At 37.5% G+C, this 22,109-nt stretch overlaps 1 protein-coding gene across 1 annotated transcript; it reads left to right on the top strand.

Annotated features, from left to right (window-relative positions):
* The first annotated feature begins 3,297 nt into the window (after positions 1 to 3,297).
* On the top strand, positions 3,298 to 19,264 carry LOC111611779 (plexin-C1-like). Its single transcript, XM_023349773.1, has 16 exons — positions 3,298 to 4,391; positions 4,515 to 4,637; positions 6,925 to 7,059; positions 7,140 to 7,240; positions 7,315 to 7,420; positions 7,507 to 7,669; positions 8,147 to 8,249; positions 8,693 to 8,768; positions 8,911 to 8,958; positions 9,090 to 9,223; positions 14,284 to 14,463; positions 15,817 to 15,928; positions 16,438 to 16,614; positions 16,695 to 16,859; positions 17,546 to 17,645; positions 17,826 to 19,264. The coding sequence occupies exons 1-16, from the start codon at positions 3,393 to 3,395 to the stop codon at positions 17,876 to 17,878; spliced, it is 2,775 nt and encodes a 924-aa protein (XP_023205541.1). The 5' UTR covers positions 3,298 to 3,392; the 3' UTR covers positions 17,879 to 19,264.
* Positions 19,265 to 22,109: the final 2,845 nt, after the last annotated feature.

The raw sequence follows: 22,109 nt of genomic DNA, 5'->3' as shown, positions 1-22,109 counted from the left end.
TGTGTTTATAAAGACGTGGCTAAAAGTTCTGTGGCTTTCCTGAAAGATGTGCTGAGAGAGGAAGGAAATGAACACACACCACAAGTTCAGATATTAACCTCCTTTTAAAGTGATTCAAAATGGATCCACTACTGTGTTTCATTCAATTACATTTGTGTCTTTAAGTCAAGAGCATCAAGAAAACAAAACACGGACATGTGTGCACAAACGCAAATGTGTGCAGTCAGCTTCAAGTTATATCAAATACATCAACTAAAATAACTTTGAGAAATGCCACTTAAAATTAGAAGAGAACAATGAACATTAAGTTATTGGGCTAATTTAAGAGGTCGTAGACAGGATCGTCCAACCCGAGAAACAGTTAAACCTTGTTGGGAAAAAGAAATAAAACATATTAGAAGTTTTGGTTGGATTGTGAATCAGAAAACAACAGAACTCAAAATACATCAGATCAGTGTAAGTCAAACAGTTCCATAAGCAGTAATACAAACTTAGACGATTGCAGATGCAACAGTAGATTTTACTTTGTTGAAAAGGAGAAATGGGAATAAGGGACTAATTTTAAATTCACACGTGGTACAGAACTATAAAAGTAATTATTAGAAGTATGCTCACATTAACTCAGATGCTTCTAAAAATGTATCAAATAGAGACCACCGGGGGCGTGCTGTGGTGGCGCAGGGGGTTAGCACGCCCCACGTTTGGAGGCCTTAGTCCTCAATGTGGACGTCGCGGGTTCGACTCCCGGTCCCGATGACCTCCCGCATGTCTTCTCTCCTCTCCTCACCTCACCCTCCTTCCTGTCTGCCTACTGTAGAAAAAATACAAGCCACTTGCGCCGCAAAAACTCTTCGGAGAAAAAATTAAATAGAGACCACTGAGATCAATAATTCTTTCAGATTCCAGCTCATCATTAATCTGTTTAAAATTTAGCAATTCAGAAAGCAGGCCAGATATTTTAATAGAAATTCAACAAATGTTATACAGGATACATATGATGGGTTTCATAATTAACGTTTTATGGGTGCCAGCTCACTATGGAGTTGAAGGAAACCAAACAGCAGATAGAGTTGCAAAGGAGGCTGCTGGAAACTCATCAGTGGATTTATTTGTTAATTTTAGTAGAACAGAAATGAAAATGTTAAGTAAGCAGAAAATGAAAGAAAAATGGCAAAAGCAATGGGAGACAGAAAGAAAAGGACGTTGGTTTCATAGAATCCAAAAGAAGACTGGAGAAAAGAGAAGAACAGGGAGGCCAAGGAGAGAAGAGACAATTATTAGACTATTAGATTTGGGCACACTGAACTAAATAGCACTCTTTTTATTTTAGGGAAACATTGCAATGGGAAATGTGACAATTGTGGAGTTGCTGTTATGTTATTCTGTCAAAAGTACGTGGAAGAAAGACAAGAGTTGATTCAAACATTAAATAGATTTCAAGTTAAATTAGATTTAGTTGATTTATTTAGAAATAATTTGAAAAGTAAAATGTATGAGATGATATTTTGTTATCTTAAATTTACGCAGTTATTCAACAGAATTTAATTCTTGAGTGACATTCTGGTCCACTCCCCAAACCAGTTGGTGGAGGCAAGGCACTATTTTTTGTTGTTTGCCAACCGACACTAAATATTGAAGAAGATAGAAATTCAACAAAAGAAGAAGACATAAGGTGGCGCTGCTGCTCTAAATACAAATCAACTCAGACATTGAGGTCTTTTTTGGAGAACATCTCTCAGTTCCTTTGATTAAAGTGAAGGTATGGGGAATTGTGCTCTTGACTTATGGCAGTAAAATTCCCCCCTATAAAGGCCGCAGCCTCTTTGTGTTAACTTTGTTACTGTCTTCATTATTGCTTACAAGGTCTTGTCATACATGTTGATTCTTCTGAATTTTGTTTCTTCATTTAATCTCGAGCTCTGTTTGTTGTGTCTTTGACTTTAGTTTCCCAGAGTTAGCTTTCTTTCCTTGGTTTATTGTTTATGTCCTCAGTGCTTGTTTGCCTTATTTCACCCTCCTTCCAATCAACCACCTGCCTCTTGTTAGCCATCAAGCTTCCTTCCTGTCATTCTTGCTGGATTCTTCTGCTCTCCCGCCGGCCCGCTGCGTGTGTTTTTGTAAATTTTCCATTTTTATTAATATATTTTACTTTGCTAGTTAGTCTCAGCAAACTGAAATCCTTGCTAACCGGAAACATATCCCAGAATTGAATGGCTTGAAGGGTTCCCTATGTATGAAAGCCCGTTTCCGCCACTCTGTAAAAAAAAAAAAAAAAAAAAAAAATTAGTATCTCATTATAATGAGATAATTTTTTAATTTTTTTTTACAGAGTGGCGGAAACGGGCTTCCATATGGAGGAAAAGTCTGAAGCAGCCTATATATTCTCAGATGTCAGATTGACGTTCCGAATATGTATGCTAGGTTAGCTCGGGCAAGAAAATAAAAACTGCGTCATAAGAAGATCAAAGGCTGCTGAGAGTTAGCCTAATGTAAAAAGAACTTCCTAATAAGGCAATTCTCTTCATGTGACAGATAAAAAAAAAAAGAGCTATACACTAATACGGGTTTGCTGAATTCGTACGTAAGTAACCTGGTATACATTGTTACTGTTCCAAGGGTTTTTTCTTTTTTTTCTCTTCTATTTAAGTTTGGTGAGACAACATAGCCTAGTAGCCTAGCTTACAAGGTCGGTTACGTAAAATACAAAAAATGAAAGCATATTTTTCTCAGCATAAATAATTAATATCCCTGTAAAAGAGAATTTAAAAACATTTAAAAGAGTTTTAGACATTGTGTATAGACATGTTGTTACAAGAAAACAATTGAGAACCGAACCCAGTTGGGATAAATTGTAAATTTTACCGTTTTTATTTTATTTTATTTTTATTTAAGCCAACAAAATTAGCTTCCGAGGTTTAACACTAGATGGCACTGTTGCCATAGCTGGAAAGTGATGCTCTATGTTCGCTGATATAATTAGCATTTAATCAAAAGTAATTTAATATCTGCCATTTCTTGACAAAAGCTGAGACGCATCGCACATTGTCACAGTTGTGAACCCAAATTAAGACAAAGACAAAATTAACGCAAATATAAATACAACATATCAAGGATATATTCTCTATTTCTGCCTTGAGCTAAAAGAAATGCACATTGAGTTGCCATGTGTAACAAATAAAAAAAAACATTGTGATATAAATCTATATTTATACTCCAATATTTATAGGCTATGCAAGAACAACCATGTATTTTAATTTGTTGTTCTGCTTTGTGGGCTCAGTACCTCCCACATTTAGCACCTCGAGCTTTAGCTCTCATGTCTGTGGAGACCCACAGATCAGTGTGCTGCAGTGTGTCGGTTTCTCAGTCAGAGCTGCATCCTTTGGTGCAACATGATCCTGCTGCTTGGTCTGCTTTGTGTTGTCTGGGTGGAACCTGCTTGGAGTCACAAGGAAGATGGAAGTTTCAGTTTTGAGGGAAACATTCAGCAGGTCTCAGTGGCCACCAACTCTGTTTACATCGCCACAGAGGAGAAGCTGTACCAGCTGAGCCATGACCTGACTCTGCTGCACAGCCTGACCCAGAGAGGGATCTTAAAGGACGACAATGGGTTGGGTGATGTGGAGTTTCATCGAATCTCAGAAACAGATTTGTTAAATGCAAGGTTTAGTGTCAATATTTTAATTCCATTTGCTAGTAATGATACAGTAGTCAGCTGCGGTGTGACCAACAATTACTGTGGCTATTGTGAGATTCTGGACCTGAAGAACATCTCTAAGCTGGTTTACAGTGAATTCATCCAGGTGGGACCTCAGAGGAGCAGCAGTGGGTCTGTCAGCTTTCTGGTGGATGTGAAGGAGGATTCAGGTCAGACTGAGACTTACATTCTGACAGCGATAAAGAACCCGAGCGACAAGACAGAGTGTAGCGATGATTTAAAGACAATCAACCTTCAAAACACCGATCATAAACAGCCTGGGGAAATATTTTCCTGGTCTGGTCGATCAGGTGTTAAACCTGGGATCCAAACTGAAGCTGATGTAGAGTTTGTGGACGGATTCCAGATCAACTCAACAGTGTATCTGTTCTCCAACGTGGCATCAGGAGGTAAAACCAACAAAGTCCGTCTGATCTGGCTTCAGGCTCAAACCAACAAAACTCAGACTCTGGAGTCTCTTCATGGAGCGACTCTCAGTTCCTCTGGAGGCAGCAGACTGCTGGCCTCCTCGGTCGTCCCAGCTGGACAGCAGGTCCTGTGGAGTGGAGTGTTCAGTGTGGACGGAGGAGAAAGCAACACTGAGCTGCTGCTGTTTGACGTCAGTCCTGATCTCAGCAGGGAGAAGAATAGAGATCCAGACTTTTTTTACACATCAAAAAGTACATATTTCTGGGTAAGTTACTGTGAATGTAAATATAAAGGAAATAAGTTTAGTCATTTTATGTTCAGTTGAATATGTTATCTTGGACGTACTATTTCATAGACTTTAGAGTTAATCACTGTTTCTGTTTCTCAGTCAAAGACTCTTAAACCAAAGGTTGTTCTTCTGAAACACGATGACATGACCTCTGTGTTGGCGACGAAGCAGAAGGCCTGGATGGTGTTCTTCATTGGAACAGCAGACGGATTGCTTATGAAGGTGTGTAGAAAAATACTGAATACTGTCGTACTGCTGGAGACGGGAGGATTTGTTTCAGTGGAAATGAGTTTCTGCCTTTAAAATGAGTATGTTGTGATTCTCTTTCCCCACCTACTAAAAAAAATCTAACTCTACACACAACAGCCTGACTAAACAGGCTTTGGAGTTTGGACACATTTTGATGAAAGGTGTGAGAGTCTTAAATGCAAGATGCTTCTAACGTGACAGGATGTCCACCACCCGTTCTTCTCCATTGTTCTACTGGAGAAGAATTACATTACATCTCAAAAAAAATACCAGGGGTTATGCATTGGTTAACAGAATGATACCTGATAAGTATAAAAACATTTTAATTAAAAGATGTTTTTGTTTTAAGCTCTGATAGCAGGTTTTATTCCTCAGAGCTTTTTAATCCTGCATTCTGAAACTGAAGTTTCATTATAATTATTTTGATATTAGAATTTGTGCAATATCTAATTGCATAATGTTTAAAATACTTGCAGATCACATTTTTTATATAGTTCAGGTAATGAAACACAAAACACGTTTTTAAGAACAAAGCACAGAAACTCCAGATTTTAGGATTCTAACCACATTTACAGAGACTGGTGCTGCACAACATGAACCATCTCAGTAAATACTGACACTTTGATGTATCAACATATTTGAAATAACTGTTGCTCGCTAGTATTGCTAATAATAGTTTGAAATGTACAAGCTTCATGACTTAGTGACAGTTTTCCACTTGAGTCTGGGTGTGATGTCATTTCTAGATCAGTTTAGAGGGAAACAAGCAGCCAGTTGCTATTAGTGTCTGTTTTAGTATCTGAACACTTCTCCTTTTTTGTAGATTCTGTTTAAAGCCAGCGTCAATGTGCTAGAACAGCTTGTATGTATGGCTTTGTAAACCGCTGACGACTATTGAATACCACCAACGATGGCTAACGAACAGCATTATTTTACAGGTTTTAGAAAAACGTGTCACCTAGAAAAATAAGTGTGCAATATTTCAAGTAATTTTTGCAATATTTAAATGAGAGATGGATACATTATTATGTGCGCAGACACAATTCTAATGTTGCTTGGAACTAATGGATGCTTTACTCTTGGGTAGGACAAAAATACGATTTAGAGGACAATGTGATGGTGCATTTTCAGAATGAATGTGACTGGAACAACTTTGACAGAAACTTGAATTTAAATGTCTTCATTACTGCCACAACAAGTACATTTACTTGGGAGTACTGTATATTCTTTTTTGTTGTTGTTGTAAATATTCTTAGAAATTTCCAACATGAAAAACGCACATAACAGGTGGACTTTCAGATCATGTGCATAAAATACATACAGAGTTCATATTATTTACAGACAAACAGGTGTTAAATTGCAATGTCATGTTTGATATATGAAGCATTTTTATAACTCATGTTATTTAGCTGTTTTGTTAATCAGGTCATAGAATGGAGAGTGGTTTGTATAGATAAATCATTATATATTATCAGATTCTCAATAGTATTTCAATTGGGGGGGCATGTAGAAAAAAATGTATGATCCCTAGGAGGGAGCATAACAGAATGTAATTGAGAAACACTGACTTGGGAGTATTTAACCAAAGATGCAATCTGGAAATATCCTGTTGGATTTTACAAAAACTCAGCTGAAGTTGTTGCTAAACTCAACTTGAGAGATGGGCCAACAGAGTAGAGAATCGTGTCATTGGCATAAAGGTGAACAATATGAATCAACAACAGAAATGAGGCCTACGCGTAAATTCGAACTGAAAGACTCTTCTGCCTCACCTGCATCATCCAATCGCAGCGTCACACACATGTACCACAGCCAAACAGCAATGGACGACACCTCGTCACAGCCAGTCATCGAACAAGCCTCCATTTATATGGACCTCCATCCATGGTTCCCATCTGCTCACCAACCAAACTCAACCTCCACCACCAGTGTCCAGGCCTGGGGCGGGGGAGGAGACATCTCAAATCCTGATCACAAGCTTATCTAAATTCACAGCACCCACGTATTCTGCTGGAGTCAGAGCGCCAAAACCTTAATTCATTTTATGTCAGTAAGACATTATAATTGCAACTAGTCCTGTGTGAGTCTCTCCAGGTTGAATTTGCTACATTAATATAAACGGAGAAAAGGGTGTTATCAAGTATTGATCCATGTGGTACACCATTGTCTATGGAAACTATTTTTGCTGAAATATAACTTTGACAAGTTCAGTGCATATTTTTCCCATAAATACTGTAACTATGATCTATATTGTGGTCAGCTTGCTGTAGACAGGAACTTTAAGCCCACCTGTCCAGAGATTCTCTACAGAGAGAATGAAAAACGCAAAGTGTTTCCCAAAATCCATCTGGATCAAGTGGATCAGAACCATGTGTATTTGCAGCTCAAAAACAAGGTTAGTGTTTTATTTATTTATTTTTCTCATTTATTTTTCATGTACTGCGTTTTCGGATGTTGAGTGTGTTTTTGTTCCAGATTGAGCGTGTTCCAGTGTCGAGGTGTAGCACTCACAGAAATGTGAGGGCTTGCCTGTCGGCACAGGATCCCCTCTGTGTGTGGTGTGTCTCTGAAGACAGGTCAGGAGCTTCTCTTGCTGCTGAATCCTTCACACACTTCTGAACTTTCTAACACTTCATTTGAACTTTTCCAGCTGTACATTTGAGGACCACTGCACAGATTCAGAGTGGTTGTCCATCCCTGATGAGGCTCAACAGGAAGTGATTTCCCACCGAGTTGTGAAGGTTTCCAGTGGAATGGTTTGTTTCTAACACTCTGACTGAATTCAGTTACATTTCAGTTTTCTTTTAGATTATGTTATTCTTCTGTATTCCTGTTTTCTCAGGTCAAAGTATTGATCCAGACCCACCTGACTGTGCAGCACAAGGTTCAGTCTAACTTCACCTGTGAATTCTCCTCAAATTCTAGTCAGATTTGTAGGCAACAGGGGCTTTCAGCACAGTTTCCTCAATGCACATGCATCCTTATCGACACTCTGCTTACTGATGGTAATCAGCTTTTGTTAACTGATCAAAGTAATGTAATAACCTGATCATTTAAAATATATAAAGGTCAGTTCTTTCTAGTAAAGTAAAAACTAAAGACAGAAACAATGTGATAATCTGTAAAATAACATTTTCTGTTTCTGTCTTTGTAAATGTAATATGGCAGAAAACAGGTTTGAAGTTTGAAAAGTCATCCTCTGTTTTTCAGTTCTATGACAGGACATTTTAACAATTTGAAAGTTTCAGATTGATGTTTTTTCCTGTTTCAGTAAAATCTGTTAAAATGATCATATCTTAATGTGTTCTCTGTAACTTTAAAGGTTCCTTTGTCTCAAGAAAACAGATTCAAAATGGTTGCCATTTTCAACACAGTATTTCAATTACGCTACCCAAGTTTATATATTCTTTGCTAAAAAAAAAAAAAAAAAGTGAATTATTGCTTTCTTAAAGGAAGTTTTGTAAAACTGTCGTAATTCACAGTTCTGGATGTTGCCATAAAGATCGGCATTGGGAAAACTGAGCTGACAGAGCAAAGAAAACTAATCAACTGTTCAAGTATTCATGGACAACCAAGTTCTCCTCTGTAAGTTCATTTATATACTCAAAAAACTAAACTTGTGGGTTTGGGTTGTTTTGTTGTTGTTGCTTTTAAATAATGACAAGAAGGCTGTTGGTGCAAGTCTCATCTCAAACGAGACGTTTGCTTGTCTTCTCCTTGCATTAGCAGGTTTTCCCTGAGTTTTCCACTGTCCTCCAGCAGTGGACAGTGGATGTTGGGTTTGTTGGCGACTTTAAATTCGGCCTGAGAAAGAGAATGTTTGGTCGAATGTCTGTGTTTGGTTGGAGGCCGTTAGGATGTGGGTGGGATGTTCATGTTTTGAATGATGCACCTGTAGCTCATCCAGTGTTTCCTCAGGGAGAATGTCTCTGCTCTTGCATTTAACATAATCTGTTTCAACAAGTTTGTGGTGTTAATGTTTTCCAAAAGCTGAGCTGAAAGCCAGTTTAATTTGTTTTTCTCTTCAGGTGCCGACAGTGCATCAGCTCTGGGTGCCAATGGATGGAGAACAGCTGTTCCTGGGCCAGTGAACTTACTCACAATGTAAAAATCAACCTGCATTTCTCAAATATAGATTTCTTAATGTTATTGCTTACTGTCATGACCATCATATTAAGTCTTATGCAAATCAGTAGTAACCTGTCCAGAACAACATTGTTTATTTATTTCAAAATCTTCTGTGCAGACCCAGAAGGATGTTTGCCTGGAGATGGAAGCTGGGAGGAAAATTTCTGTGAGTCTGAATTAGTATTAATGTACATTTTTCTTAACACTCATCCTAAACCAGGTTTCTCAATCTAATTCAGTAATGTCATCAAATAAGCATAACGGATGAATGCTAAATATCTTTTGTTTCCCTGTCAGTTACCAGATGTCATCTCCGTTACACCTAGTGTTGTGTCTCTGTATGGGAAAAACCACGCTTTGCTGTCGGGTCAGAACCTGAGCGACGTGATCGGAGTGAGAATCTCGACGTACATGGACTGTAGTCCTCAGGAGTGAGTCACTCAACAGAAAACTACGGCCAGTCGGAATGTATCTTATGTAAACTGATAGAGGAAATAATTTGCCAGAAGAACATTTGTTTGCATAGCTAGTCTAGTGACCTTAACCTTACCATAGTTGGCGCTCCTGATCCAGCAGTGAACTGGTGAGATGAGGGGTACACAAGTCACAGACCCATAACCAAACAGTAGTTCAGAAATGTTCATGTTTTGCCTAGTATTGACTACTTAGCTAAACGTTTTTCCGGCCCTCCTACATTGTTATACTGAAAACATTTGCAAACAGATACTGTACATACATAGTGCACTTTTTCTACAAGCACAAGAGCCCAAAGAGTTTCAAACCAAACATCATTCTCAGGCACATAAAACAACTCATCTGCTTCTCAAGGACAAGAGAAACTTGAGAAGCAAGTGGCCTGAAAGCTGTGAAACAGAAGCTTAAGTGTCAAGAATGAAAAGCCAACACTAAACAGAGGAGAGGCTTCATATAAGAGTGAACAGGAAGTTTTGACACTCAGCAAGGATGAACATTTTGAAGGTTCAATCAGCAAGTGTCATGCATGTGACCCTATAGAAACCGTCTGGCCCACCACATAAACCGCAGATGCACTCTGATCCACTTCATTGGCAGCAACTTTTAATTTGCTGCCAACCTTCTATGCACAAATAAAAACATTTTGCTGAAAACTTTGACAGCAACTCTAATTTTTATTGATTTTGATCAATCAAAACGATAGAATCTCCCAAAATTTACTATACTTGGTGTTCCAACCTTCTTTTTCTTAAACCCTCCTAAATCTACAACATCATCTGTGCCGCCACCATTTATAGTCAGTTTGATCATTTACCATTTATATAAATGAAATGTACAAAGTTTTCTGTCGGCACATTCTGTTTCTCAAGTTCAGTCAAAATTCAAATGTCTAACATAAAAAAGGAATATATTGACAATTAACAAATGGACAGAAAGATATTTATGTAAATGGAAAGAAATGACTAAAACAGCTGAGGTGGCAAACTAAAAATACAACTTGCTTTAGCTTTGGTTTCAGAAACTCTCCATTCGGTTCACATTCACCACAATAACTGCACCCATTTCCTTATGATGCTGTTCCTTGACAACCACCAAAACGACAAATTATGTTTAAAATCCTACGCAGTAGGCACTTCTAACATTTACTACATGCCAAGTAAATGGGATGTTTTTTTTACATCTGACTGGAATGTGGAGCTTCCAGTCCTGCTTCCAGAACTTACAGCTCATCGTTCTTATAACTACCTCACAAGGTGGATCAGACGTTTCACGTCAATGGGTCGATTTCAACCCTCGCTCCATAATTGCAAGGTGTAAAACAGTGTTGTAGTACTCGAAAACGGTCTTGGTCTCGAGACCGGTCTTAAGACCATTTTTTGATAGTCTCGGTCTTGTCTCGGACTCGACCACATTTGGTCTCGGTCTTGTCTCGGTCTCGGACATTGAGGACTCGGTATTTTATTTCAAGACCGGTCAAGACCACAACTGTGAAAATAACGCTAAATCATCAATATCAATTTCTTTAAGATCCTTCTTTTTATTGGATGCACTCCTGATTCAAATCCAAGCAATAACTCGTCTCATTGGTAAAAGCATGTTGTTGTTTTTTTAACTGCTGTCGCCCCACCCCCTTTCACCTTGAGCGCGGACTGCAGCACTTCGATTGAAAGTTACAAGTGGTTGTCTGAGAAGGGGATAAGATGTCGGCCAAATCATCGGTTATAAAATTTGGCTATTTAAATCGCAAACAATACATTTGTAAAGCAACATTGAGAAAAAAGCATACAGCGCAATGTAAGTTCTGCAGTGCTTCACTATCAGAGACGGTGGGGACTACGTCCAACTTTTATCGACACCTTGAAAGAAAGCACAAAGAAAGGTAAGCTGTGTGTAAAAGTGATATTAGGAAAGCTAGCAAGTTAACGTAAGCAATTTCCTCGGTATCAAAATTATTCGACCCGGCCATCACACAGTTCTTATTTCAATATTAGCTACACATATTAAGTTAGCTAAAGTTATATATGTATGCTTTATCTTTTAGGGTGAATGTTCTCCTTTCTTATCCGCTATTTGCCACCTAGCTTGATGCACAAGTTGTCACCTAGTAGTGTTTGTGAAAACATGTCGGACATTACTGATTTAATTTAAAGAAGTGTTGATTCGTGTTGTGCATGGACAACGCTGTTTCAATTACAGCTTTCCTGAACATGTCTCCGTATTTCTGTCGGCTTCATACGGTGGCCGACAGGTGCAAATGCGCAGCAAAAGAGAAAACATGCAAACAAAAAAGAAGACACCCCCGAATGAAATGCAGCAAATAAAAAGAGAGACGCAAACACCCCCGAATGAAATGCAGCAAATAAAAAGAGAGACGCAAACACCCCCGAATGAAATGCAGCAAACAAAAAGTGTTGAAAACGGAAGTGCTCCAGACCACTAGGGGGAGTCAAAGAAAATAGTATTCATTTCTATGGGACCAGATGCAAGATTCAGAGAAAGAAATTTGAAAGAAAGTAAAGGTATCTCTCTGAATCTTGCATCTGGAAAGTGTGATTATTGTGAGAAGTCTGAAACAATAGAGCATGTTATTTTAGAGTGTTGTAAGTATGAAGAAGAGAGAAGATGCATGCTGAGAGAGTGTGTAGGTATTAAAGAAAGGTTTAATTTAATAGAATTTTTGAGGAGAGATTTCGGGAGTAGACATATTCAAATAATTATTCGGTATCTTAAAAAAACAAAGCTATTTCATAGGATATGAGTAGAGCAAGTTGGGTGTGAATGTGTAAAGAATATCAAAGAGGGGTATATAAAGTTATAAGCAAGTTGGATAATATAAGCAGGTGTGTATGTGTGGGGGTATGTTTAATCAGGAGTTAATGGAGGGAAAAGGTAGAAAGTGAAAGTTTATAGACCATCTCGAACCACACTCCATACTGGTAAGTGGCGGTAATGCTACTGTAAGTTTGTTGCCAACCGCCAATAAATACCAAGAAGAAGAAGAAGAAGAATCTTGCATCTGGTCCCATAGAAATGAATACTATTTTCTTTGACTCCCCCTAGTGGTCTGGAGCACTTCCGTTTTCAACACTTTTTGTTTGCTGCATTTCATTCGGGGGTGTTTGCGTCTCTCTTTTTATTTGCTGCATTTCATTCGGGGGTGTTTGCGTCTCTCTTTTTATTTGCTGCATTTCATTCGGGGGTGTTTGCGTCTCTCTTTTTATTTGCTGCATTTCATTCGGGGGTGTCTTCTTTTTTGTTTGCATGTTTTCTCTTTTGCTGCGCATTTGCACCTGTCGGCCACCGTAGCTTCATGAGTGGATTGCAGCACATAGGTGGAAGCAGAGCAAAAATAAAAGTCTGAATAGATAATCGTAATATATTTTGGTTCTTGTTCAATACTTCTCATGAAGGAGAAGACTGATGTGGAAGTCTCTACCTATGTTTATTAATAACCATAATAAGGTGACGTACGTAACCATGACAGAACAATGGTTCGTAATGGTTCTGTCAATAAGTAACCATGACAGAACGTAATGGTTCGTAATGGTTACGTTCTGTAACGTAACCATGACAGTTTGTAATGGTTCTGTCAATAAGTAACCATGACAGAACGTAATGGTTCGTAACTTTAAACTAATTTTATGTATCACCTACTTTATTTCAACCACTGTTCAACTACCTGGTTATCCTTGTTCTCGAGTTTTGCCATTGACGTTTTGTAAAGCTTTGGCGTATTATGAAACTGCTTCCAGTTGTATAATTTTATTTTTGAAACGCATGCAGTTGGGCCTCTAAATGTCAGATTTCTTTATTATGTATGTTATGTATAAGTTGCTACATCCATTCAACAGCAGAGTTAAAGATGCAGTATGTAACTTTGTTAAAACAAAAAAATATCTTTGTAAAAGTTATATAGTTTTTTTTATATATTTATGTCACTATGTTGTGTCAGTATGTTATGAGACCGACAAGCTGTGAAAATATTGAGCTCCTCTGCCTTTTCTCCATGTTCCCAGTGCTAAGTGGAGAAATACACTGCTTGGTCAAAAACAAACCATCTGATCCAGCAAAAGGGTCTTAGAACTGATAAAAGTCAGTCATGTTTTTGTGCACGTATTTCAATGGGGTTTGTATTTCTGCAGATGGCAGTAGTCGCTCAGGGAGGAAGTGAAGGAGATCAATCTTTTTTTCAACAAATTATCTGTCTCATAACATATTGTCACAACTTGGTGATAGATATAGATTTATTTAAGAAAAGTTATATAATGTAGCTATAATCTGTATACGAGAGAGAAACGAGAGAAATGATTGGCATTTTTTCAGTTTTACATATTTGCACATGGTTTTGAAATAGCACATTTAAAAACAACATAAATGTATGTACTGTTCATGAAAGGCAGAGAAAATACTATTTTGATCGACTTTGATTGTTTGAAATTCTGTGATTACAACATAGAAGTACTAAATAAAGATGTTTATGTTTATTCCAGTTCTCTGTGTAAAATATCTAGGTGTTTTTACGTGAATGTGGGTCTTTTAGATCAATTTTAGTGATTTTGATCATGTTTCACATTTTATTGTCACATACTGGCGCTGGTCTTGGTCTTGACTCGGTCTCGACTTCCCTCGGTCTTGGTCTTGACTTGGTATCGGACCCTAAAAGTCTTGGTCTTGTCTCGGTCTCGATACACTCTGGTCTTGGTCTTGTCTTGGTCTCGGGTTAGGTGGTCTTGAACACAACACTGGGTAAAAAAATATGCATAAAATATGGGCAGAAAGGATGACCTGAAAAGGTGGAACGAGAAAACCTATTTTCTTACAGAGGAAGGCTTTCCTACAGATTCTGAATAGAAAAATATAAGCAAATTGAAGGCTACAGCTGCTGTCGTAAATTTCCTTAAAAATGTGAACAAATAGGAAGTTTCTCTGTCAGCCTTTCAGTGTTCTTATATCTTCTTGTTTCAGTTTAACTCTTACTATCTTGCTTTCTGTGTGTTTTCCTAATTTTTCTGAACAGATCTCCTGTGTGGAACAACACTGGTGTCAGTTTGACCTTTCACATCCCCACCACTGAAACTAGAAGAGTGGTCAAAATGTGTGTTCTTCTGCCTGATGGTAGTTGCCACGGAAACACTATAATCTCCTATCAGTCGTCCCCAGTCTGCACTGACATAGTACCTCGGAGCAGCTGGAGGAGGTATTTGAGCATTCCTGCAAAAGTTTCCATCAGCTACAGATGGAAACCATTAATTGTCTAATTAATTAATTGTCTAATTAAGGGTACTCTAGTGTAAAGTGCTTTGAGTAGTCACTGTTACTAGAAAATGCTACAGAGTCAGTCCATTTATGACCACAGAGTATCCAACATCTGTATGTACGTCTGGCAGGATGATGCACCACATCACAAAGCTCAGTTGTAAACCAACTGGTTTAAAAAAACAAGACCATGAGTTCACTGTACGTCCCCAGACTTCAGATTTTTTATCAAAAGCACTTTTGGGATGTGGAATGATTGATTATCTTGGATGTGTTGTTGACAATTTGACAGTAACTGAGTTATGCTGTCATGTGGATATGAACCAGAGTCTCTGAGAGGTTTCCAACACCTTGTTGAGTTCATGCCACAAAGACTCAAGGCAAACATCCCTGCATCAATTTGAAGGCAAATTTTTCCAAGCAGATACTAGAACGATATAACTATTAGTGGTCAGAGATTGAATATAGGATTATAATTGATATAGTAAGTCATTTCACAGCTTGTAGTTAATTTTTGGCAGCACCTTGCTAATTGACGTGCTTAACTTGATTAGTTTTTCAACAACTTTGAAAATTGCGTCAGTCACAAGTAGAGGGTGTGAAGGAGTCACTTCCTCAAAGAAATTTCTGACTACAAGACTCGTACATGTAGCTACAGAAACTTAAACAATTACATTTCCTTAGATCAGAAGATATTTGAAAGCACTTTCAAGAGACATGAAGGTTTTTTTATTCAGTTATATTCCTTGCTATGCTCATTTTTACCACTAAGCAACTAGAAAAGAATGATCATTCCAATTTTCAAAAATTAAAGTTACTGTTTTTTTTTGTTGTTGTTGTTTTACAAAGCTGGTCATCCTAGTACAGTAATTATCTGTTGTTCTAAAGGTACAACTTGCCCATAAAAGACTCCTATAAATATAAGTGAATTAGGTATTTTAGTGACTTATCTGTCTTATGTTCCCAACAATGAATCTCACTCTGGAGTCGTTTGTACTTACAATGTTTGGAACGGATTTTTAATCCTCCAGTGCTACAGTATGTTTTTTGTTTGATTTTTGCCACAGAGCAGTAGAATATGGTTTGTGATGCTTAATGTTCTGTTCATGTTTAATTTGCCTTTGAACACTCTGAAGCACGTCTGTGTTTATTCAGTTGGCTGTTTGTAAGCACATAGCATTTCCTGTGAGCACCTGAATACAGTGGGACTTAACATTTTATGAGAAAGTGTTAGTAGAACGATGAGTAAAGAAAACCTTCTCTGTATATCAAACGTCCTCTACATGCCCTGCAGTGGGAAGAGGAAGGTCAAACTCATTGGGACACACCTGGAGTTTGTGGATGGGCTGATGCAGAGCCACGCCCAGCATCAAGTGTTGCTTCCCAGGAACAGCAGCAGTCAGGAGGTAGTTCTGCAAACTGTCTGTGGTGAATATATTTTTAAAGGCACCATTTTGAATCCAAGATCAAATTACAAATGATATAAAACAACTGCTATAATAAAACACAGAAGGGAAAATAAACAGCATTCGCAAATGAGGTGAATGCTGCTACTACTAAAGTGGAGGTGAAGCATGATTAAAACTTAGTTACAAATGGTCAGAGGTGAATGGGTGAAAATGTGTTGGGGCTATAGAATTGAGTATCCTGTGCATAACGGTAAAAGTATTGTCTTTCTGGAATAAGAAATACATATTCACATATCTGTTTATGTTGAACGGTTAAATAATGAATATAAGGGGCCTTAACACTGAGCCTTGGGGCACACCAGAAGAGATTTTAAATTTACTTGAAGGATGGGAGGATGAACGGTTTGTGGCTGAAAAGATACAACGTTACATGACATGTTGTCTGACTATTGTAAATGTTTTAACATAAAATCTCTTTGACCGAACAATTTTAAAATAATTTGCAGACTCTCACCTATGATACGCCTACAGCAGAAAGCAGTCAGATTTGCTGCAGCACCGTTTTTATGAAAGTAGCCAATCAAACAGTGGCCTGTTTGGTCAAACTAACGTACTATCCTGATCCGGAGTTTACCGGCTTCACTACAGAGAGGCTGAGAAATGATGCCCGTGTTGTTATTCACGTAAGTATTTTTTTTTTAAATTACCCAACAAGTGACTTTGAGTTTCTCAAAGGTTACAGTTTGTTTCTGTTTCATTTCAGAAAAGTTCAGATAAACTGGAGATGACAGCAGCAGAGTTGTTGGTGTGGGGCATTGAGGGTGAAAAACAACATCCCTGTGTCAAAGTTAAAGAAAACCATAACAAGACAGACTCCTTTATCTGTGACATCCAAGGAGTTAACAATACTAACTTCAGGGCTATAAAGGTAAGTTATTTTTAGTATTTGGTTGTAATTTAACAGTTTAGTTGCACTTTGTTGGTGTGGTTGTGTGTTTTATGCTTGTTCAGTTATTTTTTGGGATTATGATTTTCTGTTGCTCACCCTGCTGGGCTGACCGGGTTTGAACAGAGGAGCAAAGACTGAAAGACGGGGAGGATACAAGCAACTCCCAAACATTCTCTCTGAAAAATCCCAGCTGATTTGACAAATGCCTAAAAGATCTATAACAGCCAGATGTTTAAGTGCATAAAGCCAACAGTTCTGCTAATATAACCACCGAGGAATGAATAGCTGCCATTTTAAAATCCAATACCACTTTTGCACATACACAAACTTGTAAATTGGGAAATTTTGAAATTAATCTCTGTAATAGATTGTTTTTGATAATTTTGACTAAATCTTTAAAGTGCAGCTTACAACAAGGGTTAAAGCAAGAGAGTTAATCAGTGAATTCAAAACATACTAGATGCAGACTTTTACAACATAATAGAAAAAAAACTTTTTTATTCTTTTCTTGCAAGAATGTTCTTACTGGTTTGAACCAAACAAATGTGTCTTACAGTAAACTACACAAATATGTCATGTATTCTCATCTTTTCATAGTTACTGTCTGAAGTTTACCTCAATATATCAACAAAAATGTTCTAATGCTGTTTTAAATTTGACTCCAGATTAAATATGGTGGCACAACTGTGTGGATGCAGACTCTGACTTCATTACATGTGGGCCTTCTGATTCTACATTTTCTTCTCAAATGCTCTATTTTTACTGGTAAGTTTTCTAAATGAGCTTAATAGCTACACCAGAATATATTTTTCTGTTTACAGTTTTTTTTTTCAATGTAAATTTCATAAATCAAATAGTCAGAGTGGGGTATAGACCAAGATGCTTTTGTCTTTATCCCAAAGACAAATGTTCTATGGTTTCAATAAAAACCTGATTTTCTTTCAGTGCTGGTGGTTTTCTGTCAGTGGCAAAAGAGACAAGAAAGTTCTGATTACTGATCATTTCTCAGCCAGAGGATCACTGAGAACAAGTACAGCCCAAGGATTCTAAACGTGTACATCGTGATCTTTGCTTTGTGTTTACATTTTTAAACGTTGCAGTATTTTCTAACATCCTTCTGTGTCATCCAAATGTATCCACCCTGAACCATAAGTGAACTAAATGGCTGAACACCTAGGAGCTGTTGAATTGCCTTAAGAAAAGTCACTGAAAGCACTCGCTATGAAAATACAAAGACAACATCCAGAAAGTTATATATTATCATTTGTGTTACCATGACAACTGACACAACTATACATTACTGTCAACACATGACCAATGTCCCTTTTAGTCAGCGTGTTGATTTCGATGAGTGGATGGACCAGAACCTCCTCCAGTTTGATGAAGAAAACAAAGTTGTCATTGTTTTGGGTCATGAAAATATGAGGTTAGAAATCAACACTCCATTATACATTATGAGAATTAAAATAAAGAATACTAGAAATCTATGTGTGCCTATGTAGTTAGGTTTATTTTAAACACTTTTTACTAAATTGCCCACCTTAAAAATAATTGCTAGTGTTAGGGATTTCCTGTCAAATACATAGAGGAAAAGCTGGTGAGTGTGTTAATTTTATTATGAATTATTTTAATGTCTGTGAAGATTCACATATACTGTAGCTGCAGCACATCCAGAATGCTGCTGCCACAGTCCTGACCAACAACAGGGAACCGGATCATGTGACATCTGAGTTATTAAATTACTGCACTGGCCCACTGCTTGGAAAGATTATATATTTTTAAAGTGCATTATAGGATTAGACTAGTCAGGACTGTAAACATTGACAGAAGTGGTAAAAAGCTTTTGGTTTTATTTTGGTATTTTTAATCTTATATTAGCTGTTCGTTTTCTTATAAATATATTTTTGTATGGATTTTTTTTCCATATAATTCTTACAATTATGCATTTATTGTACCACATATTTCTATTCCAGTTAATCTTAAGTACTGCTCTTTTTTAAATACCGAAAAGTACTTTAAATTCACCTTGTGTATGAACCGTGGTATTGGTGACCTGTCCAGGGTGCACCGCTGGAGATGGGCACTAGCACCGCTGACCTGCAAAGACAAGCATGTTGGCTAATGGATGGATGGGAAAATAATGAATAATGGGATAAAAATAAACTTGCCTGGCAAATAGTATAAATTTTCAATGTTTTTTTTTTTTTAGTTTTCCTTGATGAAGAATAGTGTAATAGCAAAGACTTGTGATTCTTCTCCTGTTGCTCCACTCCATTACTGCTGGTCATTTTTTAAAATTAACAGAGTTGGTAATTAAACGTTAATGCCTGTAATCTGCCTTTAATGTCAGTCTTCTTTACAATTGGAAAATGTCCAAATGTCAATACTGGCTTTATTATTTGATGAAACTGATCAATTCAATAAAAGTAATTAAATATGGTGGACATGTTACCATGTCTGGATCTGTTACTCACAGAGTAACCCTAGAGTGGGGATCTTTTTTTTCCTAATATGACTTAATCTTTATTGAATTGGCTTACATAATTGTATAGGCAGGCCAGTGCAGGAAATAAAATATAACCCTGTTCAGCAACGCCATCTTGTGGTGCAACCTCTATTATATCACAATTTTAATCGCAAATATCTGTCCAATTAATTTGCACTAGATTGTCAAAGAATTGTTTTAGCTCTGCCTGAAACTGACCTTTTGATTCAGACAAGATGTAATTATTTTGGCATAATTCTGAAACTGATCATTCACATGAAGAAAGATAGCAGCCAAACAAATAGGTAAAAAAAAAAAAAGTCAAATGTTTACAAAAATGTAGTGGACAGAAGAAAAATCATATTATTGTATGTATCTCATGAACAACTTTGTCAACTTATTTGCAAATCAACGGTTTAAATTTAACACAGGACTTGATAAATAATGTTCTTATTGTCTATTACTTTAAATGTGTACCCAGATTTACAACGTGTTCCAAATGATTATGCAAGTGATATTTTCTCAGATTTTCTTAAATGGTCAATGCAAATGACGGTCAGTATAATTTTCAAGTCATGAACTATTACAGTATAAATCAAATTTTACTGAACAAAGCTCCCAATGAGAACAGTATTTTTTTCAAAAATAAAAAACTCAAAATGCACTGTTCCAAATTATTATGCACAACAGATTTTCTAAACATTTTATGGATTATAAAGAACTGCAAACGGTAACAGACCGAGTTACATCTGATATCACAGCACAATTCTTGCATCCATTGAACTTGTGAGTTTGTGGAAAGTTTCTTCTTGAATTTCTCTGCAGGATGTCAGAATAACTTCCCAGAGCTGCTGTTTTGATATGAACTGCATTCAGATCTTCTGCTTGAGGAAACTAAAAAGGTTCTCAATAGGGTTGAGGTCAGAGGTCAGAGGAGGATGGTGACCACACCATGAGTTTCTCCCCTTTTATGCCCACAGCAGCCAATGACACAGTGGTATTCCTTGCAGCATTCATTGTCATGCATGAAGATGATTTTGCTACAGAAGGTTCGGCTCTTCTTTTTGAACCATGAAAGAAAGTGATCAGTCAGAAAGTCCATCTACTTTGCTGAGCTCATTTTCACACCTTCAGGGACTCTGAAGGGGCCGACCAATGATTCTCTCCCCATGATTTCAGCCCAAAAAATGACTCCACCACCTCCTTGCTGACGTCACAGCCGTGTTGGGACGTGGTGGCCGTCCACCACCAATCCACTACTGCGTCCATCTGGACCACCCAGGGTTGCACAGCAGTCATCAGTGAGCAAGTCTGTTTGAAAATGAATCTTCATGTATGGCTGGACCCACTGAGACAGTTTCTGCTTGTGAGCTCTGGTTGGGGGGCCGAATAATAGCTTCATGCACCGCAAGCCTCTGGAGGATCCTCCACCTTGAGGTACCAGAGGCACCAGCAGCTTCAAATAACTGTTTGCTGCTTTGTAAGGGCATTTTAACAGCTGCTCTCTTAATCCGATGAATTTGTCTAACAGAAACCTTCCTCATTCTGCCTTTATCTGTACAAACCCATCTCTGTTCTGAATCAGCCACAAATCTCTTCACAGAACGATATCGCTTCAGTTTTTGTTAAATATTTAATGTTTTCATACCCTGTCATACGGCACTACACTATCTGATGATTTTCGTCAGCAGAGATCCTTTCTCTTTCCCATATTGCTTGAAACCTGTGGCCTGCTTAATAATGTGGAACATCCTTCTTAAGTAGATTTCCTTTAATTGAGCTCAGCAGACAAACTAATCAACCAGCTCTCTGAAATTAATTATAGTGATTCAAAGAGCCCTGACACACAATATTATGTATAAATTTAATAGCACAACAAAAAAAAATTAAATCTTTATGACACTTGAATCCAATTTGCATAATAATTTGGAACATGGTGTAGTAATGCACAATAAAAGTAGTTTCTCCCCTCCAAACAGTTTATGGTCCATAGTGAAGCCTGTTTAACGAATGACACTTGTAATACGGCGATTGTAAACTTTCCGAAGTTGTCATAACTCATAAAATCCTAGGAAATACCTAGCTTAGCATATTTTTTTATGTGCACACATTAAAAGAAAGTAATTATTGTTATTTTAATATTAATAATGTAACACTTATGATGTGAGTTAAGTCTGTGTTACCATAAAATAAGAGGTCGTGGGTGGAGAAAGAGCAGAACATTGAGAGGGAATAGCGTAGCTGTCCAGACTTTTATTCAACCTCCATTTTAACAGAACAGAACCCGTCTCGGGCACACCTAAAAAAAAACCAACGAAGAAAGAAACAGCTCCTCTTAAAGGCACAGCACAATTCCTTAGCTATGGATCTTGTATGTAACCACATTAATTCAAAAGGAAAAATAAATCATCTTACAATAATATATTAATTATTTTAAATGATGAATTACTAAAATAATTCATTATTTTAAGGAATGAATAATGTCTTCTGCTGGAGGTCCTGCTGCTGGATGCCTATTTTCAAAGTTAATAGATCAAATAAGTAGCGATGTTTATGTAAGCAAATATCCACCGAAATGGGGGCTTGTGTCTGTCATGGAAACCCAAACCCGGATAGTTGCCAGAACACCAACTACACCTTGACGATCCTGTCCACGAACAGAATGAATTCAGATGTGTTCTTACATCAGGTAATCTGATACTAGGCAAGTAATGAAGCGTTTCACCACCTACCGGATGGGACGT

Source organism: Xiphophorus maculatus, chromosome 17 (genome assembly GCF_002775205.1).
Source record: "Xiphophorus maculatus strain JP 163 A chromosome 17, X_maculatus-5.0-male, whole genome shotgun sequence".
NCBI classification, from domain to species: domain Eukaryota; kingdom Metazoa; phylum Chordata; class Actinopteri; order Cyprinodontiformes; family Poeciliidae; genus Xiphophorus; species Xiphophorus maculatus.
Note: the sequence above shows the minus strand (reverse complement) of the source record. Positions and strands in the feature narration are given on the sequence as shown.